The sequence below is a fragment of the Sebastes umbrosus genome, chromosome 12 (genome assembly GCF_015220745.1).
Source record: "Sebastes umbrosus isolate fSebUmb1 chromosome 12, fSebUmb1.pri, whole genome shotgun sequence".
NCBI lineage: Eukaryota > Metazoa > Chordata > Actinopteri > Perciformes > Sebastidae > Sebastes > Sebastes umbrosus.
In genome coordinates, this window is record NC_051280.1 from 27,072,847 (window position 1) to 27,095,294 (window position 22,448).

The 22,448-nt window shown below is 34.7% G+C and overlaps 1 protein-coding gene across 2 annotated transcripts; it reads right to left on the reverse strand.

The window, feature by feature from the left end:
* Window positions 1–5,951: 5,951 nt before the first annotated feature.
* On the reverse strand, window positions 5,952–21,907 carry tox4a (TOX high mobility group box family member 4 a). 2 transcript variants are annotated; one of them, XM_037786329.1, is made up of 9 exons: window positions 21,441–21,907; window positions 21,288–21,353; window positions 19,973–20,272; window positions 18,537–18,782; window positions 18,053–18,391; window positions 17,872–17,952; window positions 16,934–17,650; window positions 6,889–7,025; window positions 5,952–6,795 (listed from the first exon to the last, which is right to left on the reverse strand). In XM_037786329.1, the coding sequence occupies exons 1-9, from the start codon at window positions 21,543–21,545 to the stop codon at window positions 6,738–6,740; spliced, it is 2,049 nt and encodes a 682-aa protein (XP_037642257.1). In that variant the 5' UTR covers window positions 21,546–21,907; the 3' UTR covers window positions 5,952–6,737. The 2 variants fall into 2 exon arrangements, with proteins under 2 accessions (XP_037642257.1, XP_037642256.1); XM_037786328.1 differs by having other exon boundaries at window positions 19,973–20,275; window positions 21,441–21,906.
* Window positions 21,908–22,448: the final 541 nt, after the last annotated feature.

Consider the following 22,448-nt stretch of genomic DNA (forward strand, 5'->3'; position numbering starts at 1 on the left):
ATATGTTGAAAAAAGTAAAAAAAATAATTGTATAGTATTTCGAAAAAAGTAAAAAAAAATTAATTGTATAATATTTCGAAAAAAGTAAAAAAAAAAAAAAGTCACAGTATAGTATTTCGAAAAAAGTAAAAAAAAAAAAGTCATAGTATAAAATGTTGAAAAAAGTAAAAAAAAAATAATTGTATAGTATTTCGAAAAAAGTAAAAAAAAATTAATTGTATAATATTTCGAAAAAAGTAAAAAAAAAAAAAGTCATAGTATAATATGTTGAAAAAAGTAAAAAAAAAATAATTGTATAGTATTTCGAAAAAAGTAAAAAAAAATTAATTGTATAATATTTCGAAAAAAGTAAAAAAAAAAAAAAAGTCACAGTATAGTATTTCGAAAAAAGTGAAAAAAAAGTCATAGTATAAAATGTTGAAAAAAGTAAAAAAAAAATAATTGTATAATATTTCGAAAAAAGTAAAAAAGAAAAAAAAATTCATAGTATATGTTGAAAAAAGTTAAAAAAAAAAATAATTGTATAGTATTTCGAAAAAAGTAAAAAAAAAAAAAAAAAAAAAAAAAGGTCATAATATATGTTGAAAATTTTTTTTTTTATAATATGTCGAAAACAGTAAAAAAAAATTTCACAGTATAGTATTTCGAAAAAAGTAAAAAAAAAAAAGTCAGTATAATATGTCGAAAAAAAGTAAAAAAAATCATTGTATAATATGTCGAAAAAAGTAAAAAAAAAATAATTGTATAGTATTTCGAAAAAAGTAAAAAAAAATTAATTGTATAATATTTCGAAAAAAGTAAAAAAAAAAAAAAGTCATAGTATAATATGTTGAAAAAAGTAAAAAAAAAATAATTGTATAGTATTTCGAAAAAAGTAAAAAAAAATTAATTGTATAATATTTCGAAAAAAGTAAAAAAAAAAAAAAAGTCACAGTATAGTATTTCGAAAAAAGTGAAAAAAAAAGTCATAGTATAAAATGTTGAAAAAAGTAAAAAAAAAATAATTGTATAATATTTCGAAAAAAGTAAAAAAGAAAAAAAAATTCATAGTATATGTTGAAAAAAGTTAAAAAAAAAAATAATTGTATAGTATTTCGAAAAAAGTAAAAAAAAAAAAAAAAAAAAGGTCATAATATATGTTGAAAATTTTTTTTTTATAATATGTCGAAAACAGTAAAAAAAAAATTTCACAGTATAGTATTTCGAAAAAAGTAAAAAAAAAAAAGTCAGTATAATATGTCGAAAAAAAGTAAAAAAAATCATTGTATAATATGTCGAAAAAAGTAAAAAAAAAAAAGGTCATGGTATATGTCGAAAAAAGTAAAAAAAAAAAAAAAAAAAGTCACAGTATAGTATTTCGAAAAAAGTAAAAAAAAAAAGTCATGGTATATGTCGGAAAAAGTAAAAAAAAAAAAAAAAGTCACAGTATAGTATTTCGAAAAAAGTAAAAAAAAAAGTCATAGTATAAAATGTTGAAAAAAGTAAAAAAAAAATAATTGTATAATATTTCGAAAAAAGTAAAAAAAAAATAATTGTATAGTATTTCGAAAAAAGTAAAAAAAAATTAATTGTATAATATTTCGAAAAAAGTAAAAAAAAAAAAAAGTCATAGTATAATATGTTGAAAAAAGTAAAAAAAAATAATTGTATAGTATTTCGAAAAAAGTAAAAAAAAATTAATTGTATAATATTTCGAAAAAAGTAAAAAAAAAAAAAAGTCACAGTATAGTATTTCGAAAAAAGTAAAAAAAAAAAGTCATAGTATAAAATGTTGAAAAAAGTAAAAAAAAAATAATTGTATAGTATTTCGAAAAAAGTAAAAAAAAATTAATTGTATAATATTTCGAAAAAAGTAAAAAAAAAAAAAGTCATAGTATAATATGTTGAAAAAAGTAAAAAAAAAATAATTGTATAGTATTTCGAAAAAAGTAAAAAAAAATTAATTGTATAATATTTCGAAAAAAGTAAAAAAAAAAAAAAAGTCACAGTATAGTATTTCGAAAAAAGTGAAAAAAAAGTCATAGTATAAAATGTTGAAAAAAGTAAAAAAAAAATAATTGTATAATATTTCGAAAAAAGTAAAAAAGAAAAAAAAATTCATAGTATATGTTGAAAAAAGTTAAAAAAAAAATAATTGTATAGTATTTCGAAAAAAGTAAAAAAAAAAAAAAAAAAAAAAAAGGTCATAATATATGTTGAAAATTTTTTTTTTATAATATGTCGAAAACAGTAAAAAAAAATTTCACAGTATAGTATTTCGAAAAAAGTAAAAAAAAAAAAGTCAGTATAATATGTCGAAAAAAAGTAAAAAAAATCATTGTATAATATGTCGAAAAAAGTAAAAAAAAAAAAGGTCATGGTATATGTCGAAAAAAGTAAAAAAACAAAAAAAAAAAGTCACAGTATAGTATTTCGAAAAAAGTAAAAAAAAAAAGTCATGGTATATGTCGGAAAAAGTAAAAAAAAAAAAAAAAGTCACAGTATAGTATTTCGAAAAAAGTAAAAAAAAAAGTCATAGTATAAAATGTTGAAAAAAGTAAAAAAAAAATAATTGTATAATATTTCGAAAAAAGTAAAAAAAAAATAATTGTATAGTATTTCGAAAAAAGTAAAAAAAAATTAATTGTATAATATTTCGAAAAAAGTAAAAAAAAAAAAAAGTCATAGTATAATATGTTGAAAAAAGTAAAAAAAAATAATTGTATAGTATTTCAAAAAAAGTAAAAAAAAAATAATTGTATAATATTTCGAAAAAAGTAAAAAAAAAATAATTGTATAATATTTCGAAAAAAGTAAAAAAAAAAAAATCAGTATAAGTCGAAAAAAGTAAAAAAAAAAAAGGTCATAATATATGCTGAAAAAAAATAATAATTGTATAGTATTTCGAAAAAATTAATTGTATATTTCGAAAAAAGTAAAAAAAAAAAAAAGTCAGAGTATAGTAGTAAAAAAAGTTAAAAAAAAAAAGTCACAGTGAAGTATTTCGAAAAAAGTAAAAAAAAAAAAGTCATAGTATAATGTCGGAAAAAGTTAAAAAAAAATTCACTGTATATTTCAAAAAAAAAAAAAAAAAAAAAAGTCAGTATATGTCGAAAAAAGTATATATATATATATATATATATAAAAAAAAAGAAATCATGGTATAGTATTTCAAAAAAAGCAAAAAAAAAAAAAGTCATGGTATATGTCGGAAAAAAAAATAATTTTATATTTCGAAAAAAGTAAAAAAAAAAAAAAGGTCATATATGTCGAAAAAAGTAAAAAAAAAGTCACAGTGAAGTATTTCGAAAAAAGTAAAAAAAAAAGTCATAGTATAAAATGTTGAAAAAAGTAAAAAAAAAATAATTGTATAATATTTCGAAAAAAGTAAAAAAAAAAAAAAGTCATAGTATAATATGTTGAAAAAAGTAAAAAAAAATAATTGTATAGTATTTCAAAAAAAGTAAAAAAAAAATAATTGTATAATATTTCGAAAAAAGTAAAAAAAAAATAATTGTATAATATTTCGAAAAAAGTAAAAAAAAAAAAATCAGTATAAGTCGAAAAAAGTAAAAAAAAAAAAGGTCATATAATATGTCGAAAAAAAAAAAAAAAAAAGTCACAGTATAGTATTTCGAAAAAAGTAAAAAAAAAAAGTCATAGTATTTGTTGAAAAAAGTAAAAAAAAATAATTGTATAGTATTTAGAAAAAAGTAAAAAAAAAAAAAAAAAAGTCATAGTACAATATGTTGTAAAAAGTAAAAAAAAAATTCATTGTATAGTATTTCGAAAAAAGTAAAAAAAAAAAGTCATGGTATATGTCGGAAAAAGTAAAAAAAAAAAAAAAAGTCACAGTATAGTATTTCGAAAAAAGTAAAAAAAAAAGTCATAGTATAAAATGTTGAAAAAAGTAAAAAAAAAATAATTGTATAATAGTATGATGTCGGAAAAAGTTAAAAAAAAATTCACTGTATATTTCAAAAAAAAAAAAAAAAAAAAAAGTCAGTATATGTCGAAAAAAGTATATATATATATATATATATATAAAAAAAAAGAAATCATGGTATAGTATTTCAAAAAAAGCAAAAAAAAAAAAAAGTCATGGTATATGTCGGAAAAAAAAATAATTTTATATTTCGAAAAAAGTAAAAAAAAAAAAAAGGTCATATATGTCGAAAAAAGTAAAAAAAAAGTCACAGTGAAGTATTTCGAAAAAAGTAAAAAAAGAAAAAGTCAGCATAATGTCGGAAAAAGTTAAAAAAAAATTCACTGTATAATATTTCAAAAAAAAAAAAAAAAAGTCAGTATATGTCGAAAAAAGTAAAAAAAAAAAAAAAGGTCATATAATATGTCGAAAAAAAAAAAAAAAAAGTCACAGTATAGTATTTCGAAAAAAGTAAAAAAAAAAAGTCATAGTATTTGTTGAAAAAAGTAAAAAAAAATAATTGTATAGTATTTAGAAAAAAGTAAAAAAAAAAAAAAAAAAGTCATAGTACAATATGTTGTAAAAAGTAAAAAAAAAATTCATTGTATAATATTTCGAAAAAAGTAAAAAAAAAAGTCATGGTATATGTCGAAAAAAGTAAAAAAAAAAAAAAGTCACAGTATAGTATGTCAAAAAAAGTAAAAAAAAAAAAGTTGCATTATAGTATTTCAAAAAACTAAAAAAAAAAATCATAGTATATTTTGAAAAAAAGTTTAAAAAAATGATTTGTGTAGTATTTCGAAAAAAGTTAAAAAAAAAAAAAAAAAAAAAAGTCATTGTATAATATTTCAAAAAAAGTAAAAACAAAAAAGTCCTAGTATAGTATGTCGAAAAAAGTAATTAAAAAGACATAGTATAGTATGCCAAAAAACATACATGTCATAAAAGTCATAAAAACATCATATTCTAGTATGTCGTGAAAATATCATTAAAAACATCATAGTATACTATGCCATAAAAATGTCATAATAAAGTATCTCGTAAAAAATTTCATAGTATAGTAAAATACCATGAAAAATGTATAATATATATAATATCTCATCAAAAATGTTATAGTATAGTATGTCATGAAAACAAAAATATACAATATTCAGAGGATAAATTACATGTTTTCATAGTTTTTCTTTAGGCAGCGACAGCTACAAAGTGGACTTCTACACTGGCCCAAACTTCTTCTTTTTTAATTCTTTTATGACATTATATACTATTATGATTTTATGACATTTTTATGGCATACTATATAGCATCACGTTTTTATGGAATATTATACAATGATATTTTTTATGACATTTTATATGGCATACTATACTATGATACTTTTATAAAACTTGTTATGGCATACTACAGTATCACATTTTTATGGAATATTATACTATGATATTTCTATGACATTTTATATGGCATACTATAGTATCACATTTTTATGACATTTTAATGGCTTACTATACTATGATGATTTATGACATTTTTATAGCATACTATATAGCATCACATTTTTATGGAATGTTATACTATGATGTTTTTTATGATATTTTTATGGCATACTATTCTCTGATATTTCTTATCACAAGTGTTTATTGCATTTTATGACTCTTTTATGGCATAATATACTAGTACTTTGTTATGAGATTTTTTATGACATACTATATTATGACACTTTTTATAACGTACTATACTGTGAAATTTTATATGACAATTTTATGGCATATTATATTATGACATTTGTATGGCATACTATACTTGAAACATTGATCAAATTATCAAGACAATATTCTGCTTTACTGGCGTTTCCTTACTCTGAGTTCATCCAGCATCTTCTGCTCGTCTTAGATCTTGTCTGGCAGGCGGCTGAGCTGCTTCTGTTAAGCCTATTTGTGGTTCTCCAGTTGGTCATACCAGACCAAGTCAGGCTGCAGCAGTGTATTCAACTGGGCAAAGGCATTAGTCACAAACGTTACTTGGTCTTGTACAAAGAGAAATCAATGGATTGAGCAAATCTGTTCATTTATTAAGAAAACATGAATGTTTAGCCTTTTTTTTTTTTTTTTAACAACAATGATTTGAACAGAATGTTTTACAAAAAAAAAAATGAAGGCAATATTTAACCTAGAAGGCCACTATTCTCAGTACAAAAACAAAGTATACAGTGGTACAAACTGTTCTTCCACGCAAACTAATGCACATTTCAGCCATAGTTTGTGGTAAAGAAAATTGGAAAATGTTGTTTGGCTTGCTTTGAGACACCAACACATTTCAGAGCATGAATTTCAAATCAGTGAGTAATGTACAATCATGTCACAAACTGCTGTATAAAAAAATGGTCTTTGTGAAGAGCGTTTTGAGAAACAGACTCCAATAATTTACAGTAAACAAGTATGAACTGACCGGTGTGGGCTGCAGTGAAAAAGAGAATACCATTGTCTTGACCAACTTTGACACTTCATTGTGCTGATCTTTTCTCTAGCTGCCTTGAAGTCCGGATCTGCCCGACTAAAATCTGTATACGTACCACTAAATTATTATCCTCAACTTTCATTATGAATGCGCCAAAAATAGTAACATGGAATCGCTGACCTAAGTTAGTGCTATTTAGCAATACTACTTGTTTATAGTCGTGAACAGCAACTGTCAAGCCTACAGTACATGTATGAAACAGTGAAGAGAACTGCACTGAAATGCATTTTTGACCAGTTCTGCATCCGTCCTTCAACTATTAACACGGGCTCCTAGTGTCAAACAAGTATCCTGTTTATGTGATGGCAGCAGCTGCTCTTTATTTCACTAGTCCCATGCTCTGATTCCTGATCGAGCACCACGCCTTGAATATAGCTCTGAAAAACAGAAGGTACAGAAAAGGTCAGCAAAGTTCTCTAATGTCTGCTGCTGAAAACAAAATGTAAAACACATCTCAAAGTGCTACACACCTGCAGTGAGTGGCCACGCATTCGTTGCTGCAGTATTCTCTGTCCCAGTCGTCGCTCTCTACAGCCGGGTTGTTGCAGCCCGTCCTCACGCACACACTAGTCGGGCCATCACCGGACCCATTCACCTCCATCTCTTCCTGAAAAGGGAGGAAATATTTGGAAAAGCATCATTAATATCTTTTTTTTTTTATGTGTTATTGTATTTCAACTTTAAACCACAGTGAATGTGTCGTATCTTTCCTGCGACAGTGCTGTTGAAGTGATGAGGAAGGATGCTCCGCGGACACTGTTCTTGCTGGTATAACAGAGTTTATTACAAACAAGCAACAAATATCATAACGAACGTCTAGAATGTCCGGAGGTCTCAAGTCAAATCTGAAAGTCCTGCACTTCGGGGCTCTCGCGCCTCCTTATATCGGGTTCATGTCATGCAACATCTGAGCTGAGCGCATGGCCATGTATGGCTCCCTTGTCCTACATATTTATCTTTCAGCCCCTGGACATATCGCATGACCATATGTCTCCACGCATGCCTCTTACCCACATGTTTACAATTAGGGACCTCACGGTCTTGTGCAAGACTTGAAAATATACCACAAATGTAAATGGGATTTTTTGCACAAACCAAGAGAAAAAAGATTTCAAAGTCTACTAAGTGCATAAGTATCCACCCTCTTCAAGTCAGAGTTTAGTAGAGGCATCTTTGGGTCAGTGTACATCTGGCGAGTGCATTTTTTTCCCCCAACCGTCTGCGTGAGATTGCTCAAGATGTTTCAATTTGCATGGGTGATTGCGTGAACAGCATTTTTTCACTTCCCCAGATGTCATGTAAGTGTTTTCATCTGTGGCTTTCTCTTTGCCTCTCTGCTGTTGAGGTGTCTGCTGTTAGATGCAGCATATTTATATAAATGGTTTGTATTAGGAGAGTATATTGGAAGGTTAGTTGTTGTAGGGGCCTTCCTGATTTAGAGCTAGTCAAGGTAAATATATACCAGATGCTAGGTCAGCAGGGTCTTGGGAGTCCCTCTCCTAAAACCATATATGTGGGTCAGAGTTGAAGAGACATATGATGGCTTCGTAAAAGAGGTGTTTCTATTAAAACCATATGTGGAAACTAAGTATTTGACCAAAACAAGCTCGGTATTTAAGGAGCTGTCTGTATACGTTTGGGAGAGTTCTCTCATTATTCGGCTGGAGGCTCTCCAAGTAACGTGTTACTTGTTTACAATACTGAACTTATTGTAATAAATTTGTTATACAACTAAGACAGTGTCGGCGGAGTTTCTCTTCAAACATCTTCAACTGCATCACCACAGAAGATACATCAGAACTTGGCGTCACGAATTCAGGACGTGTTAGTGGCTGCGGCGCAGCTGGATGCAGCCCTGCTTTCCTCCTCTCATCCAGGGTGAGCCTACACCGTTACGCTGTTTGGGGGGGATGAGGTCTGACTAGAGCTGTCCCTGGCTGTGTTGGTTTTCGGCCACACCGAAATGATTCTGTGTGGGTGAATATTTGTCATGCTGTGTTGATGTTTGCGGGTGAAGTTCCGTTTAAATTTGTCTTATTCTCCATTGTTTTACTGCGTTGTGGGCAACGCAGTAGGGGGGTGTGATGGTAGAATAAGAGTTAAGAATAAAAAGTAGAAGGGTAATGTTGTGTAAAGGGTAAAGGCAAGGAGCCTAGCAATGAGTAACGTTAAGTGAGTTAAAAAACTATGCGGGGTTAATGAAGAAGAGAGCTCATAAACTTCTTAAACCATAAGACATGTGTAAATTAACCACTGCGTGAAAGTTGAATAAGTGGAATTTAAGGAAAAACCTGGTACCAGGTGTATAACCAGGAATAAGGATTAAAGGAAGCCGCAGATTTGGATTAAAGCCCTCTGAGAGGCGGTTTAGTACGGGCCTAAAACCTGAATATTACATCAGGTGAGTTCAGGTCGGTTATAAGCAAATAACTGGAAGTGTAGAGGAAAATATTTGTAGATAGACGCCCTCTCTGGCGTGAGCTGACGAGCCACGACTGATGCCGTTTTGTCAGATATTCTACACTTCAAAGGTAGCAAAAATTTAGATATAAGGAATAAAAAGGAATAAGGAAGCGGCAAAAGCATGCTTAAATAGGACAGTATGAATGAGTCGACTTTAGAATAGATTGTTGATTGTAATTTTGGTTTTGGTTTTGTTATATTTAGTGTTTTCGAAATTAAAGTTAAGTATATTGGCAGGCTGAAGAGGGATTCTCTCCTCCCCCTCCTCTCTCTGTCTCTCTGTCGAGAGAGACGTCAGCACTGCAGGCTGAAATTGTGTGTCTCTATGGGTGTGTGTGCTTAGAACACGAATACTTTGTTTTAGAAAGGTGGTCACTATTCCAGTGTTGTGTTTAGATTATGCGTTAGGATTAAGTTTATGGTTTATAAACTTTTTCGGGGACGTTTTAAATTGTTAAAACTCTATAAGCCTCATTGGAGGATATTAAAAATAAGAGTTAAAATATAAGGGAGATAGGAAAAGATTAGAGAAGATTTTATAAGTTTGATTTAAGATTGATGAACTTTTTCGGAAGACATTTAATTTGAGAAATAAAAGTTATGAGCCTTTTTAAGGACATTTCTATAAGATTTAAATAATTTGCTATGAGCTTCCGAAAAAGACTTATTTAAGTTAAATAAGGAGAAGTGGAGAGATTAGTATATAACTCTGTGTAAAAGATAAATATGATAGAGAGGAATGAAAAGTGCTGAGTGAGTTATGATGGTGAAGGATTTGAGAAGTGTGGAGTGCATTGAGAGTTTTTTTATGGTGATGATGAATGATATGGAATAATGCTTGGTGTTTAAAAGTGCAAAATATTTGTTATAAATAACCCAAAGTGCTGGCAGAAGAAAAAAAAAAAAAAGAAAAAAGAGGGTTGCAAAATATTATTGAACTAAATTGTGAAGAGAAAGATCTGATTTTGTTTTTTCCTTTGTTCCTTGTATTTGTGGGGGAGACACGGAGAGACGGGTGGAGCCTGAACAGTGTGTCACGCGGACCAATTCGGCGACGTCAGACTCCTACCCAGACAAACCTCTGCACAGGGCCAGTACTGTTTTTGTTCACGAACTCTTTCTATACCTGCTGTTTGAAAATATGTTTGTATAAGCATTTAGGATCATTGGAAGTTGACATCTATTGCTTACATTTTCAATTTGAAGTGGGGAACAGCACATTCTGTCTATATGTGCTATTTCAAAAGAAGCTTGGCAACAGACTGACTAGTTAAGACATTTAATTAATTAATGGAGTACAATTGGTGAGTTTAAAATTCTGTTGTGGATTGGTTTATTCTGAGCTGAACTATGTTGTGGATTCAATTTGAGATTGTTTTGAGAATTTGAGGTGAATAGTTGTGAGTTTGGATGTTTGTTTTGTTGCAAATAATAGCAGCCAGTGATAGTTGGTCCTTGGGGAAAGTGTTTGATTTTAGGGAATTCATATTTGGTTGGATTTTCTGACATTCTGGGACATTGTAATCGTAATCTGATTGACCTTTGGGGGTTAGATTGACATTGTGTGGTTTGGTATTGTGATTTCTTATCATATTAATAGATCCTCTGGGGTCCTTTAAAGTTGGCAAATTAATTTCTTTGGTCGGTTGACTGTGGCAAAAATAGTGATTCACAAATAAGTTGAACAAATAAATAAAATAAATTAATAATCTTAAGTGATTTTGGTTTAAGTGATTAACCTCACTTATATTGACTGATTACTTGATTGATTGATTGATTAATTAGTTGAATGTATAAAAAGCAATATAAAGTAGCTAAAATGTCAAAAAAGGACGATAAAACTTCAAAAGTAATCACGCCTCTTGATGTCGTTCAAAACAATAATCCATTAATAAAAGAGATCCCACGGATCTCAGCAAAATGGTACCGCCGTTGGACAGAGATAGATCAACCCTGGCCAGTGAAAGGGACCTTTAATCCTGATGTAATTAAAAAACTGCAGGTGCTTGTATCTACATATAAAGCGGAACAAAAAAGAGGGAAGAAGGGAGAGAAACGTAAAGAAAAGAGACAAACAGAACTTGCGATACTCCAGTTGTTTGAAACTGAGGGACAGAAGTGGACAAAGGCTGCGAAGGAGAAAAAAGAAGAAAGCATGGAAAGAATGGGAAAAATGGCGGATTGTGGAGCTGCTTTCACCTGTATTCGGTCTGAAGATGCTATACATCTCCCCATGTCTGGTCAATTGATTCGGACAATCGGGTTTGAGGGAATTAAACAGCTGATTCCTCTCACGAAACCAATTGAGCTATGCTATAAAAATTCAAAGACTACAATACCCATATTGGTATCAGAACATACACCTATTGCGCTTTTGGGAAGAAATGCTTTGTGTAGATTAAATTGTGTGATAAAATGCACGCCAGACGGCTGTCTGGTGGAAGTACCAAGTGATATGGGTTACCAAGCATTGGTGGCAGTGGAGACTGAAGCTTCTTCAGTATTTTGGATTGGAAATCTCAGTGCAGATCTTTTGGAGCCAGCTAAGTTGTGGGAGAAGTTCATTGTTGCAAACATGCCTGATGCAAGAACACCGGAGTATCCATATCATTGCACACTCAAATACTTCAAAGATGCTGTCCAATCAAACTCATATAAATGGTTGAGCTGTCAACCAAAGCAAGTTCAACTTAGCTCTGGCTGCATAGCTTTGGGACCGCAAGGAGCAGCTATGAAGATAAACAGAAATGAATATTTGGATAAAGAATTTGAAATTGAGAAGAGTGTGCCACATGTAACTCTGTTGATTTCTGAGGAGTATGAACAGAAGCATATAGGAGACATGATGGCAGAAGTGGAGGGAGCTATTTTTGCTCCAATAAAAGAGAATCTTGCCATCTGGAGAAGTGAAGACCATTCATTAAAATTATGATTTCTGCTCAAGGAGAAGGACAGCCACAAACTGTGAGGATGACACATGAGTCAATTTGCAGTGCTAAGATGGATTCGGACTCTAAGGAAGAAGAGATGATGCGACAGGTTCCAGAATGTTTGTGGTCTCAACATAGTGCTGATATTGGACTGGTGAAGGCAGCCCAGCCAGTGAAAGTTGATCTCAGACCAGGAGTCAAACCTCCTTGGAAGAATCAGTATCCACTAAAGGAAGAAGCAATTCAAGGGATCAAACCACAAATTGAAGGACTTTTGAAAGCAGGTGTGTTGAAGATAACGCAAAATCCTCAGAGTAACACACCGCTATTACCTCTGAAGAAGACAGATGACTCTTATCGCCTGGTACATGATTTGAGGGCAGTGAATGAAGTAGTAGCGGATTATCCAGCAGAAGTGCCAGATCCGCACACTTTGTTAGCCCAAGTACCACCTGATGCGACATTGTTTACGGTGCTAGATTTATGTGGTGCATTTTTCAGTGTTCCGCTCAGCGTGGAAAGTCAGAGTTTGTTTGGGTTCACGTATAATGGAGAATCCTATGAGTATGAGAGATTGCCACAAGGGTTCAAACATAGCTCGCACATTTTTAATAAAGTGTTGAAAGATGATTTGGCGGGACTGGATCAAATATTAACGAGCACTGTTATTCAATATGTGGATGACATTATCATTTGTTCACCAGATGAAGAAACATGTCATAAGGACTCAATTAAACTGTTACAGATATTGGCTGAGAAGGGACACAAGGCTTCTCAGAAGAAGTTGCAGTATTGTAGGGAGAAAGTAGTTTATTTGGGTCAAACAATAACACAAGGACACAGGAGCATTTCAGATAATCAGATTGATGCTATTCGTAAGGCTCCAAAGCCCAGAACAGTTAGGGAGATGATGACATTTCTTGGCATTGCTGGCTATTCCTCAGCATGGATAGAGGATTATGCTAGTTTAACAGGGCCTTTGAGGGCTATGATTAAAGATACGGGGAATGCTAAACTTCATTGTAATCTTTCTTGGACACAGGAAGGCCTTTTGGCTTTTGAAACAGTCAAGCAAAGGTTACAGGAAGCTCCAGCATTAGCGCTTCCAGACTATTCTAAGAACTTTCTGTTGTATGTGTCCACTTCAATGGGAGGTAAATATGCATGTGCAGTGCTTTGTCAGCCAACAGGTACGGGGACAAGTCCTCAGCCTGTTTCTTATTATTCCACTGCATATTCAGAAGTAGAAATGGGGTTGCCACTGTGCTATAGAGCAATGGTAGGAGTTTCTTTGATGTATGATAAGGCATCATCTGTCACAATGGGGTATCCGGTGACAATCCTTACTCATCATAGTCTCAGAAATCTTTTGAACTATGGTAAATATACATTGACCATGCCAAGGCTTAGAGACTATCATAGGCTTCTAGAGCAAGAAGATGTTACCTTAGCAAGATGTGCCACAGTGAATCCAGCTGAAAATTTGCCAACTCCAGAGGATGGTGAACCGCATGATTGTGTTCAAGAAGCAGAGAAATATTCAAGGCCTAGATCAGACTTGCAAACCTTCCCATTGCGTGAGGCAGATTTGGAGTATTGGACGGATGGATCTTGTTATCGTGTGGGAGATAAGTTGAGTGCGGGATATGCTATTGTAAAAGCTCAAGCAAAGGGTTTTGTTGTAGAAAAGGCTGAAGTAATACCGCAGCCTGCATCTGCACAGCTTGCAGAACTTGTGGGGCTAACTGAAGCATGTTTGTTAGCAGAAGGTAAGCGAGTGACAATTTATACAGATTCTGCTTATGCTCACAATGTGTGTCATCTGTTTGGATCAGTGTGGAAGGGCCGAGGGTTTAAGAAAACCGATGGTTCTCCAATACAACATCACGCTCAAATAATGAAGTTGTTGCATGCTGTGATGAAGCCTAAGGAGATAGCGATAACTAAGTGTGCAGCACATAGAGTGGATTTGTCAAGAGTCACACAAGGTAATAAAGCAGCTGACGAAGCAGCAAAAGCAGTTACAGGAGCAGATAGAGTGGGTAAAGTTTTGTTGGTTACTCATGAAGTGGATTTGGAAGATAGAATCACACTTAGGGATGTGATTTTAATGCATGATGCTGCGTCTGAGATTGATAAACAGTTGTGGAAAGACAGAGGTGCCACCCAGGATTCTACAGGTCTTTGGAGAAATCATGAGGGGCTGATAATAGCTCCTCCAGACCTGTTAGGTCTAATGATTCAGGAGGCACATGGGTTAGCTCATGTTGCAAGGGGGGAAGTTAAGAGAAAGATTACAAAGGAATATGGTTTTTGGGCACCGTGTCTGCTTGAACAGATTGATTATGTTATTGGCAGGTGTATAATCTGCCTGAAAAATAATGTTCGGAGGGGTGTGATAGTTCCACCTGGTCACATTCCGACTCCAAGGGGTCCTATGCGTGAGCTAGTTGTGGACTATGTTGACATGATCAAACCAGTTGAAGGGAAGAGGTACATGTTGGTTGTGGTAGATCGATTTTCAAGATGGCCTGAAGCTTGTCCAACCAAGCGGAAGGACGCTCAGTCAGTTGCCAAGTTTTTGTGTAGAGAGGTCATAAGCAGGTGGGGGCTTCCAGATCGGATATCCTCAGACAATGGGAAAGAGTTCGTTGACAAGACAGTGAAATTGATTTTGCAAAAATTAGGAATTAAACAGCGTCTTGGTGCAGTCTATCACCCGCAAAGTCAAGGAATATGTGAAAAAATGAATGGAGTTTTGAAAAATCGGATTCTTAAAATTTGTCAGCACACAGGCTTAAATTATGGTAGCAGTACTTGTATCGTTATGTGTGATGTTTTGTTTTTGCACGTTACTGTTGACTTTTGCGAAGGCTATGATATTGAGATGGGTTGGTGTAGTGATGCCAGGAGATCAGGTTCAGATGCCATTATTAGAAAGGACTGATTCGGACGAGGATGAGAAAGTAATGATGGAAGGTGAACTGGTGGAGAAATATCCATATTAACCACATTTAACATACTTATAGTTTTAACATTTATTTTAGAAGTGTATTCAATGATTTGAATTGTATGTTATTTCTACAAAAGATACTGGTTGGTGTTTTCTTTTTCCCTTAAGAACAACATTGGGGGAGGACCGCTATGAGGGCGGTTGATGATTCAAGGATCCCAAGCTGTTAAAGGGATTCAGAAAGTATAATAACGACAATCAAAATGGATGAAAGACTCTGAACAAGGACATTGTGAAAATGTTCAGAGTAAACATGTTGTCACTACTACATTGGGAATCGACGCTGCAGAGGAACTACAAGCTGATAAGTTCCGGTGTTTAGAAAATATAAAATGAATAAAAAATGAAAAATGATGATTGAAAAATGAAATAACATATATGTATTGTATGTACGAAATGTTATTTTTGCATGATAATTTGTGCAATTTATCATGTTTGATTCGATGCATTATGGGGCTAATATGTTGGGACCTCAGTTTTTTTTCTTGCTTTTTCGGTCCTTAGGGACATTGGGGATAGGCAGGGACAGGTCCATTGGAAGGTACGATGGGTCGACCAGCCTAAAAGTGGACATTGTTTTGAATTTATTTGCTGAGGTTTCCATATGTATTTGCTTAACATTATATTATTATGAAGACTGAGTAAAATTCCTCTTTTAATTGGGTTGGAGTACCATATGTGGCCGCCTAGGCAGAGGGGCCGTGAAAGAATTTTCCTGTCTAGATTGTTTGAGGGACACTTCAGGAGAGATAGCTGCCAGACAGGTTTTTCACTTTCACACTCTATTAAATATTGCTGTATTGTTAAGATTATGTTGGAGGAATTATCATTTCTGACACCATTGTACACATGTTTGTTCATATTCGGTTTATCGGGACTTTAACTAGTCCCGAAGGGGGGAATATGAGGTGTCTGCTGTTAGATGCAGCATATTTATATAGATGGTTTGTATTAGGAGAGTATATTGGAATGTTAGTTGTTGTTTGGGCCTTCCTGATTTAGAGCTGGGTCAGAGTTGAAGAGACATATGGTGGCAAAAGAGAGGTGTTTCTATTTTTATTTGTCCCTCTCCTAAAACCATATGAGGAAACTAAGGGTTTGACCAGAACAAGCTCGGTATTTAAGGAGCTGTCTGTATACGTTTGGGAGAGTTCTCTCATTATTCGGCTGGAGGCTCTCCAAGTAACGTGTTACTTGTTTACAATACTGAACTTATTGTAATAAATTTGTTATACAACTAAGACAGTGTCGGCGGAGTTTCTCTTCAAACATCTTCAACTGCATCACCACAGAAGATACATCACTGTAAAACTGGTGAAACGCCCAGGCAACAGCATTTCCATGCACAGCTTCCATCATCTTCCACTATATGGACACATGTAGCCGCTTCAGAGCTGCTGCCGACACACTGATTTCCAGCTGTGCCATATTCTGTCCATATTCAGATATCGGTGATAATGGGGCCGATCTATTCAATTCAATTCTATGTTTATATACTATATACATTATATACTGGAATCTTAATTCCTGTTTAAGTTTTGACCAATTTGTTGCTGCATTAAAAGGTTTTACACTTGAATTGTAATTCCTGTTCATTTTGAAGATTATTTACCAAGTTGTTGGTGTATGATTTATTTTTTTCTAATAATTAAAAACAATTAAATAAATATATATCTATGTATTTATTGGTCTCATTTTGTTTTACAAAGTTAAGAAAGCAATGTTTAAGTCAAACCTGACGTTGCCTTAAACATAAAAGAATGATGCTGGTCACTTTTAAAAACAAGATTTATCTGCACTATTGTAGCAGTAAGTAGCAGAGATACAATTTAACATATTCTGACTTGTGAAGCAGAAAATGGCAAAGATTTGGCAGTTACTTTAAAACTTTGACTGAGTTAAATCTGAGTAATACTTGTGAAAATTAGGAATCAGTTGCTATGACAACATCTTGGTGCTGCCTGAGGATAAATTATAAGCCAGCTTCAAAGAACTGAAATATCCAAAATTGTCAACAATCAAATCAAGAGTTATTTGTGAATACAAAAATTCCCATCTCACATAAAACAAACACAAAACAAACAATAAAAATTAATTAGGAACATGTACCTCTTCTGAATGCAGCACTTCTGTAACTTCCTCGTCGTCTGTATTGCCCGACGTGTCTGCAGAATTCACCACCTGTACCGACACGACGGGTGCAGACTGGACAGATGTAGTCGCAGTAGATGACACAGCCACTGTGTTAGGGATGATAATGGGCAGAGCCTCTTTGCCCTGCAAGGACGCGGGAACTATTTTGATCTGGAGTGGAGGCGGAGATGTTGCCGTGACGGACACGGAGATACCCGCCGTGGTGCTTCCCTCGCGGGGCTTGGCCTGTAACGGTGGAGGTGCCGGCGCCATTTGCTGGAGCCGCGGCGGAAGCGGTGCGTTCTGCATCTGCTGCAGAGGAGGTGGCTGACGAGAGGCACCCGACACTAACAGCGTGGGCTGCAAAGAGCGGACCCCTCCGGGCAACAGAGTCACCACCTGGCCCCCCGCCTGCAACATGTGCTTTGGGATTATGATCTTGGTGATGGTCTGGGGCGGGGGTAACGCAGCTGCTGGAGCGGGGGCCTTGTTTGCCACCATGCGGGAGCGTGTGGTCATCTCCGGGACGTCCAGGATGATGTTGGAGGCGCAAATGTTGGTGATGGTGTTCTCTTCCAGGTTGTTGGTAGCCGGACGGATGGCCTGGTGACCAGCAAAGGGAAGGGCCGCAGGTGTCGGAATGACCACTGATGGAGGGGGTGAAGGGGCGGTCTCCATCTCCTCAATGGCAGGCTGTGATGAAGAAAAATAGAAAAGCCATATGAATACAGCAAGAACAAGGCTCATCTGCATAAAGGACTGTTCCCGCCTTTTCATTTTGAATGACCAATCATGTAACTTAATCACTCAGTCCGTCAGTCGGTGACAAACTTTTGCATTTGTAGCGGTCCAGCCAAAAAAACAGCATACAACAATCAACTGGTTTTCCTTTAAAGAAAAAAACATGATCTTACCTGCGTGAGCTGGTTGGCTCTATAAGCTGCCAGTGCTTTCAAATACTCCTTTTTGGCTGCTTCTGTCTTTTTCTTATACACCTAGTGGAGACAAGACAAGTACCACTGTTGTAAATCATTTTTCTCCCCAAAAACTGACACAGGACATTAATAAACTGTATATAAGCATGTGTTCTTATACCTGTTTCTGCTCCTCACCCAGGCTGTCCCACATGGAGGCCACAATCTTTGACACCTCCCCAAAAGAGGCGTTGGGGTTCTGGCCCTTAATGGCTGCCTGGGTGTCTCTGAAGAACAGAGCGTACGCTGAAACGGGCTTCTGTGGTTCATTTGGGTCTTTCTTCTTCCTTCCTTTTTTAACGCCCAGCGCCCCAGCCACTGAGGCCATTACGGCGGGCTTCCCCCCGCCCCTCCTGGCCGTAGCTGGAGACACAGAAGATGTAGGAGCTGGGTGGGAGGACATGTGGGAGAGGGACGAGGAAGAGGAGAGATACATGGGGGAGTCTACCAGCACACTCCTCTGAGTGGGGGAGAGGAGAAGTGGAAGAGAGCAGACAGGACATATATTAGCTGTAGGATCTAAAACATAGCATGGATTCCACAATACATTTATACAAGACTGCCAGAATACATTAAAGTAAACATTAACAGGTGTAACCCCTCACCTTGAAGTCATCCATGTCCTCATCCTGCAGGGAGCCAGCCGGTGATGGTGTTGCTGAGAGTGGCTGCTCCAGCGTCTCTGAATGATGCCCAATGTTATCACCCCCAAGACCCAGTGCCAGCTCAGACGGGTTAATAGTGCTCAACTGGCTGCTTCCTAAAAGACCATGACTGATGTCACCAAGTTGGACATCAATGGTCATGGGGGACGAACTGCTGAAATGTGAACCACTGGAATTCCCCAGCTCCTGCAGAGGAATTAGAGCACAAAAAGCAAACAATAAGCAAATGAAGACACCGTTTTCTTGAGTTCCTTGTCTGTTTATTCGAGAGATGAGGCACCCAGGCTGCAGAGTGGGAGAATCCTCACCCTTGCATTCTACATGCTCTTTTTATACACTTTTGACATCACCTTATCTATTCCTTCACTCCCTAACCTTGAACCTTCAGAGAACCATGCAGAAAGAAAACAGGAGAGACAGAGGTCCATTGTAGTTCACACAGGACACAGAACATGTTTCTGCACGTTTTTGCAAAGGCTTTTGCCTTCTACACAGCAGTAAATAAAATATATTATGACAGTAATAAGGCTGATTATACACTACACACTTAAACCTGCTGTAGGCAGAATAGTTTTGGCATCATTGGGCAAATATTGCATAATAACCTTTCAGCATATTGTAATTCAAGTGTTCTGAGAGAAAACTAGACTTCTGCACCTCCTCATGGCTCTGTTTTCAGGCTTTAAAACATCTAGCCCGTGACGGGAGACTTTGGCCAATCACAGGTCATTTCAGAGAGAGAGTGATCCTATTGGCTGTTCATTCAACGGAGGCAGCTGTCAATCACTCGCAAACTTCGATCAAACGGTCAAACTAGGCAGCGCTGATCAAATATGAATCAATATTCTGTTACTGTAATGCCTATTTCTCTCCTCAAATGTTTTCAGAAACATCTTGTAGTGTACTGTTTAGCTGTAAAATGAGAAAGTTTGCTCCGGCTGGTGGGCGGTGCTTGGTATTTCCTCAACTGATCTCAACATGGCTGCTGGGTCACAATCTTTCTCATTTTACAACTAAACAGTACACTACAAGATGATTCTGAAAACATTTGAGGAGAGAAATAGGCATTACAGTAACAGAATATTGATTCATATTTGATCAGCACTGCCTAGTTTGACCTTTTGATCGGAGTTTGTGAGTGATTGACAGCTGCTCAGAGACGGCAAGGCTCCAGCTCAGCTCTGATTGGTTGTTTTCCTCCGGTCTGTGAAATTTTGCAGATGCCATTAGGAGCACCATGCATTACCTGTCTCATGCACTACTGTCAGGATATAGTGAACGTTTTATAAAAATTATTTCAGCTTTAACTGCATTCACGAACAACTAACATTTCAACACAAACCAACAGCATGTCTGTGTGTGAGGGTCCAACTCACCAGAGCAGAAGAGCTGAGCAGGGCTCCCCCTCCAGCCTGGCCCATCGCCCCGAGGTTCAGCTGCTCCAGGCCTTGAGACCCAGAGTTCACAAAGGTGGAAGCAAAGGAAGGGTCATTCGCCTCCACCACCAGGTTGCTAACGAGGCTGCGGGAGCCTGAAGCACCCCCGGTTCCGTCTGACCCATCTGACAACTCAAAGTGGTGGGACACCGCATCACTGATGCTCAGAGACGGGTCTGGGTCAAGGGAGATGGGGGGGATCTCAAAAACCTCATCCCCGAGACTGGGAGTATGGAATGTCTGCTGCATGTGGAGAAAGAGACATTATAATGGGGTTAATAAACTGAAACACGTGTACAGATTAGTACAATGAAGTCGTATTACATTATACTAAACTGGGATAAAAAAGTTTGGAAACTTGTGTTTGGTGGATTATTTCTCTGTTGTTACAATGCTAATGGTCATTGTATTTTACATCGTTGGAAAGCCTGTTTATTTACCTTCACAATGATGTCCAACTTGTAAGGATCATGCATTTGTGGGATGAGCAGCACAGCTGACTATGTGGGTAGCGCCAAAGAAAAATTTGTCAAAATGCTCTGCCAATGGTAAACAGTGTATTCTCATAAAGGCTACCAGGCAAATTTTTCTTGGGCGCTCCCCACATAATCAGCTGTGCTGCTCATCCCACAAATGCATGATCCTTACAAGTTGGACATCATTGTGAAGGTAAATAAACAGGCTTTCCAACGATGTAAAATACAATGACCATTAGCATTGTAACAACAGAGAAATAAACCACCAAACACAAGTTTACAAACTTTTTTTTCCCAGTTTATATATATATATGTGTATATATGAATGTATGTGTGTATATGTATGTAAGTATATATATATATATATATATATATATATATATATATATATTACTATTTTTTCTCTCTCTTCTTCTTATTATTTCATAACTTATTTGTGGATACTCTCCCTGTGTTGTATTCTCTACAATTTGAATTTAATGTATCCATGATTGAGAATCAGCTAGGTCCTTTGTGGCCAGATGTGGCTGTCTGTGTGTATGTTGCTGTCAGGTATGATTGATTGACTGATGTGTTGTTCAGAAAAACAAAAAATAACTTTCCCTGTATAGTGACTGTTCTATTGATTATTGACAATTAATCAAAAGGACTTTGAAAAAAAAGAAAGAAATTGAATTGACATAATAATGGGGTTAATAAACTGAAACACGTGTGCAGATTAATACAATGAAGTCTTATCAACACTATATATATACTACCATGAATTAACTCACACTCACCTCAGCAGACAGAAAAGGGTGTCCTCCTCCACTGATGGTGAGATAACTGTCGCCACCTTCTGGAAACTGAAAACAACCAGTTAGAATGATAACTAACGAGCTAATGTGGTGTTTTAATGAGTCAAAGCAGATTAAACACTGGTATAATGTTACCTTATTCTCCTCAGAGTATCCACCATAGGCTTGTGTGTCCAAAAACTCAGAATCCACATTTTGAGCACAGCCATCCGACAGGTCAGAGTAGAAATTAAGATCCATTATGAGATGATTTACTCGAATAGAAACAATAATTACTTAATTCACCTCCCATTTAGGTCAACTAGCACAACATCAACCAAAGCTGCTAGCTAGTTAGCAGCTAGCTAGCTAATCTCTGTTAGCATAACGTTATGGTCGAGTTAGATGATACTAAACGACCTTAGATGTGAAGCCACAGCAGATCTGGGACAAAGGGGCTGATTTGAGGCTGATAACAGTCAAATAATCTAAATAATCCGGAGAGTAAAGCTTTACAGGAGGCCCAACATGAACCCATTCATCTGCTGCTGTGTGATGCTACCATGATGGCTAGTGGTGGGTTCACGGGCTGTCGGAAAAAACAATGCTTTATGAAACACTTAGGTCAGGGGTCAGCAACATGCAGCTCTTCAGCTCCTCTCCAGTGGCTCCCTGTGGATTTATACACATGGAAATAACTATTTTTTGTTTACATTTTTATTTATCATTGATGTAGGTCTATGGTACGACGGAGTATTACGACGGGCCACATTGAGGAAAAAAAAAAATCTGAGATGAGAATAAAGTCAAAGGTTTACGATAAAAAGTCGTAATATTATGATAATAAAGTCAAAGGTTTATGATAAAAAAGTCATAATATTATGAGAATAAAGTCATAATATTATAAAGTAGTAATTTTACGTGTTATTTTCTTGTATTTTCTTGTATTCTCCTAAAGTTATGACTTTATTCTCGTAATATTACGACTTTTTTTATTATAAACTTATGACTTTATTCTCGTAATATTACGACTTTTTTTATTATAAACTTATGACTTTATTCTCGTAATATTACGACTTTTTTTCTCGTAATATTACGACTTTTTTCTCATAATATTATGACTTTATTCTGGAAATCTCAGATTTTTTTCCCCTCAATGTGGCC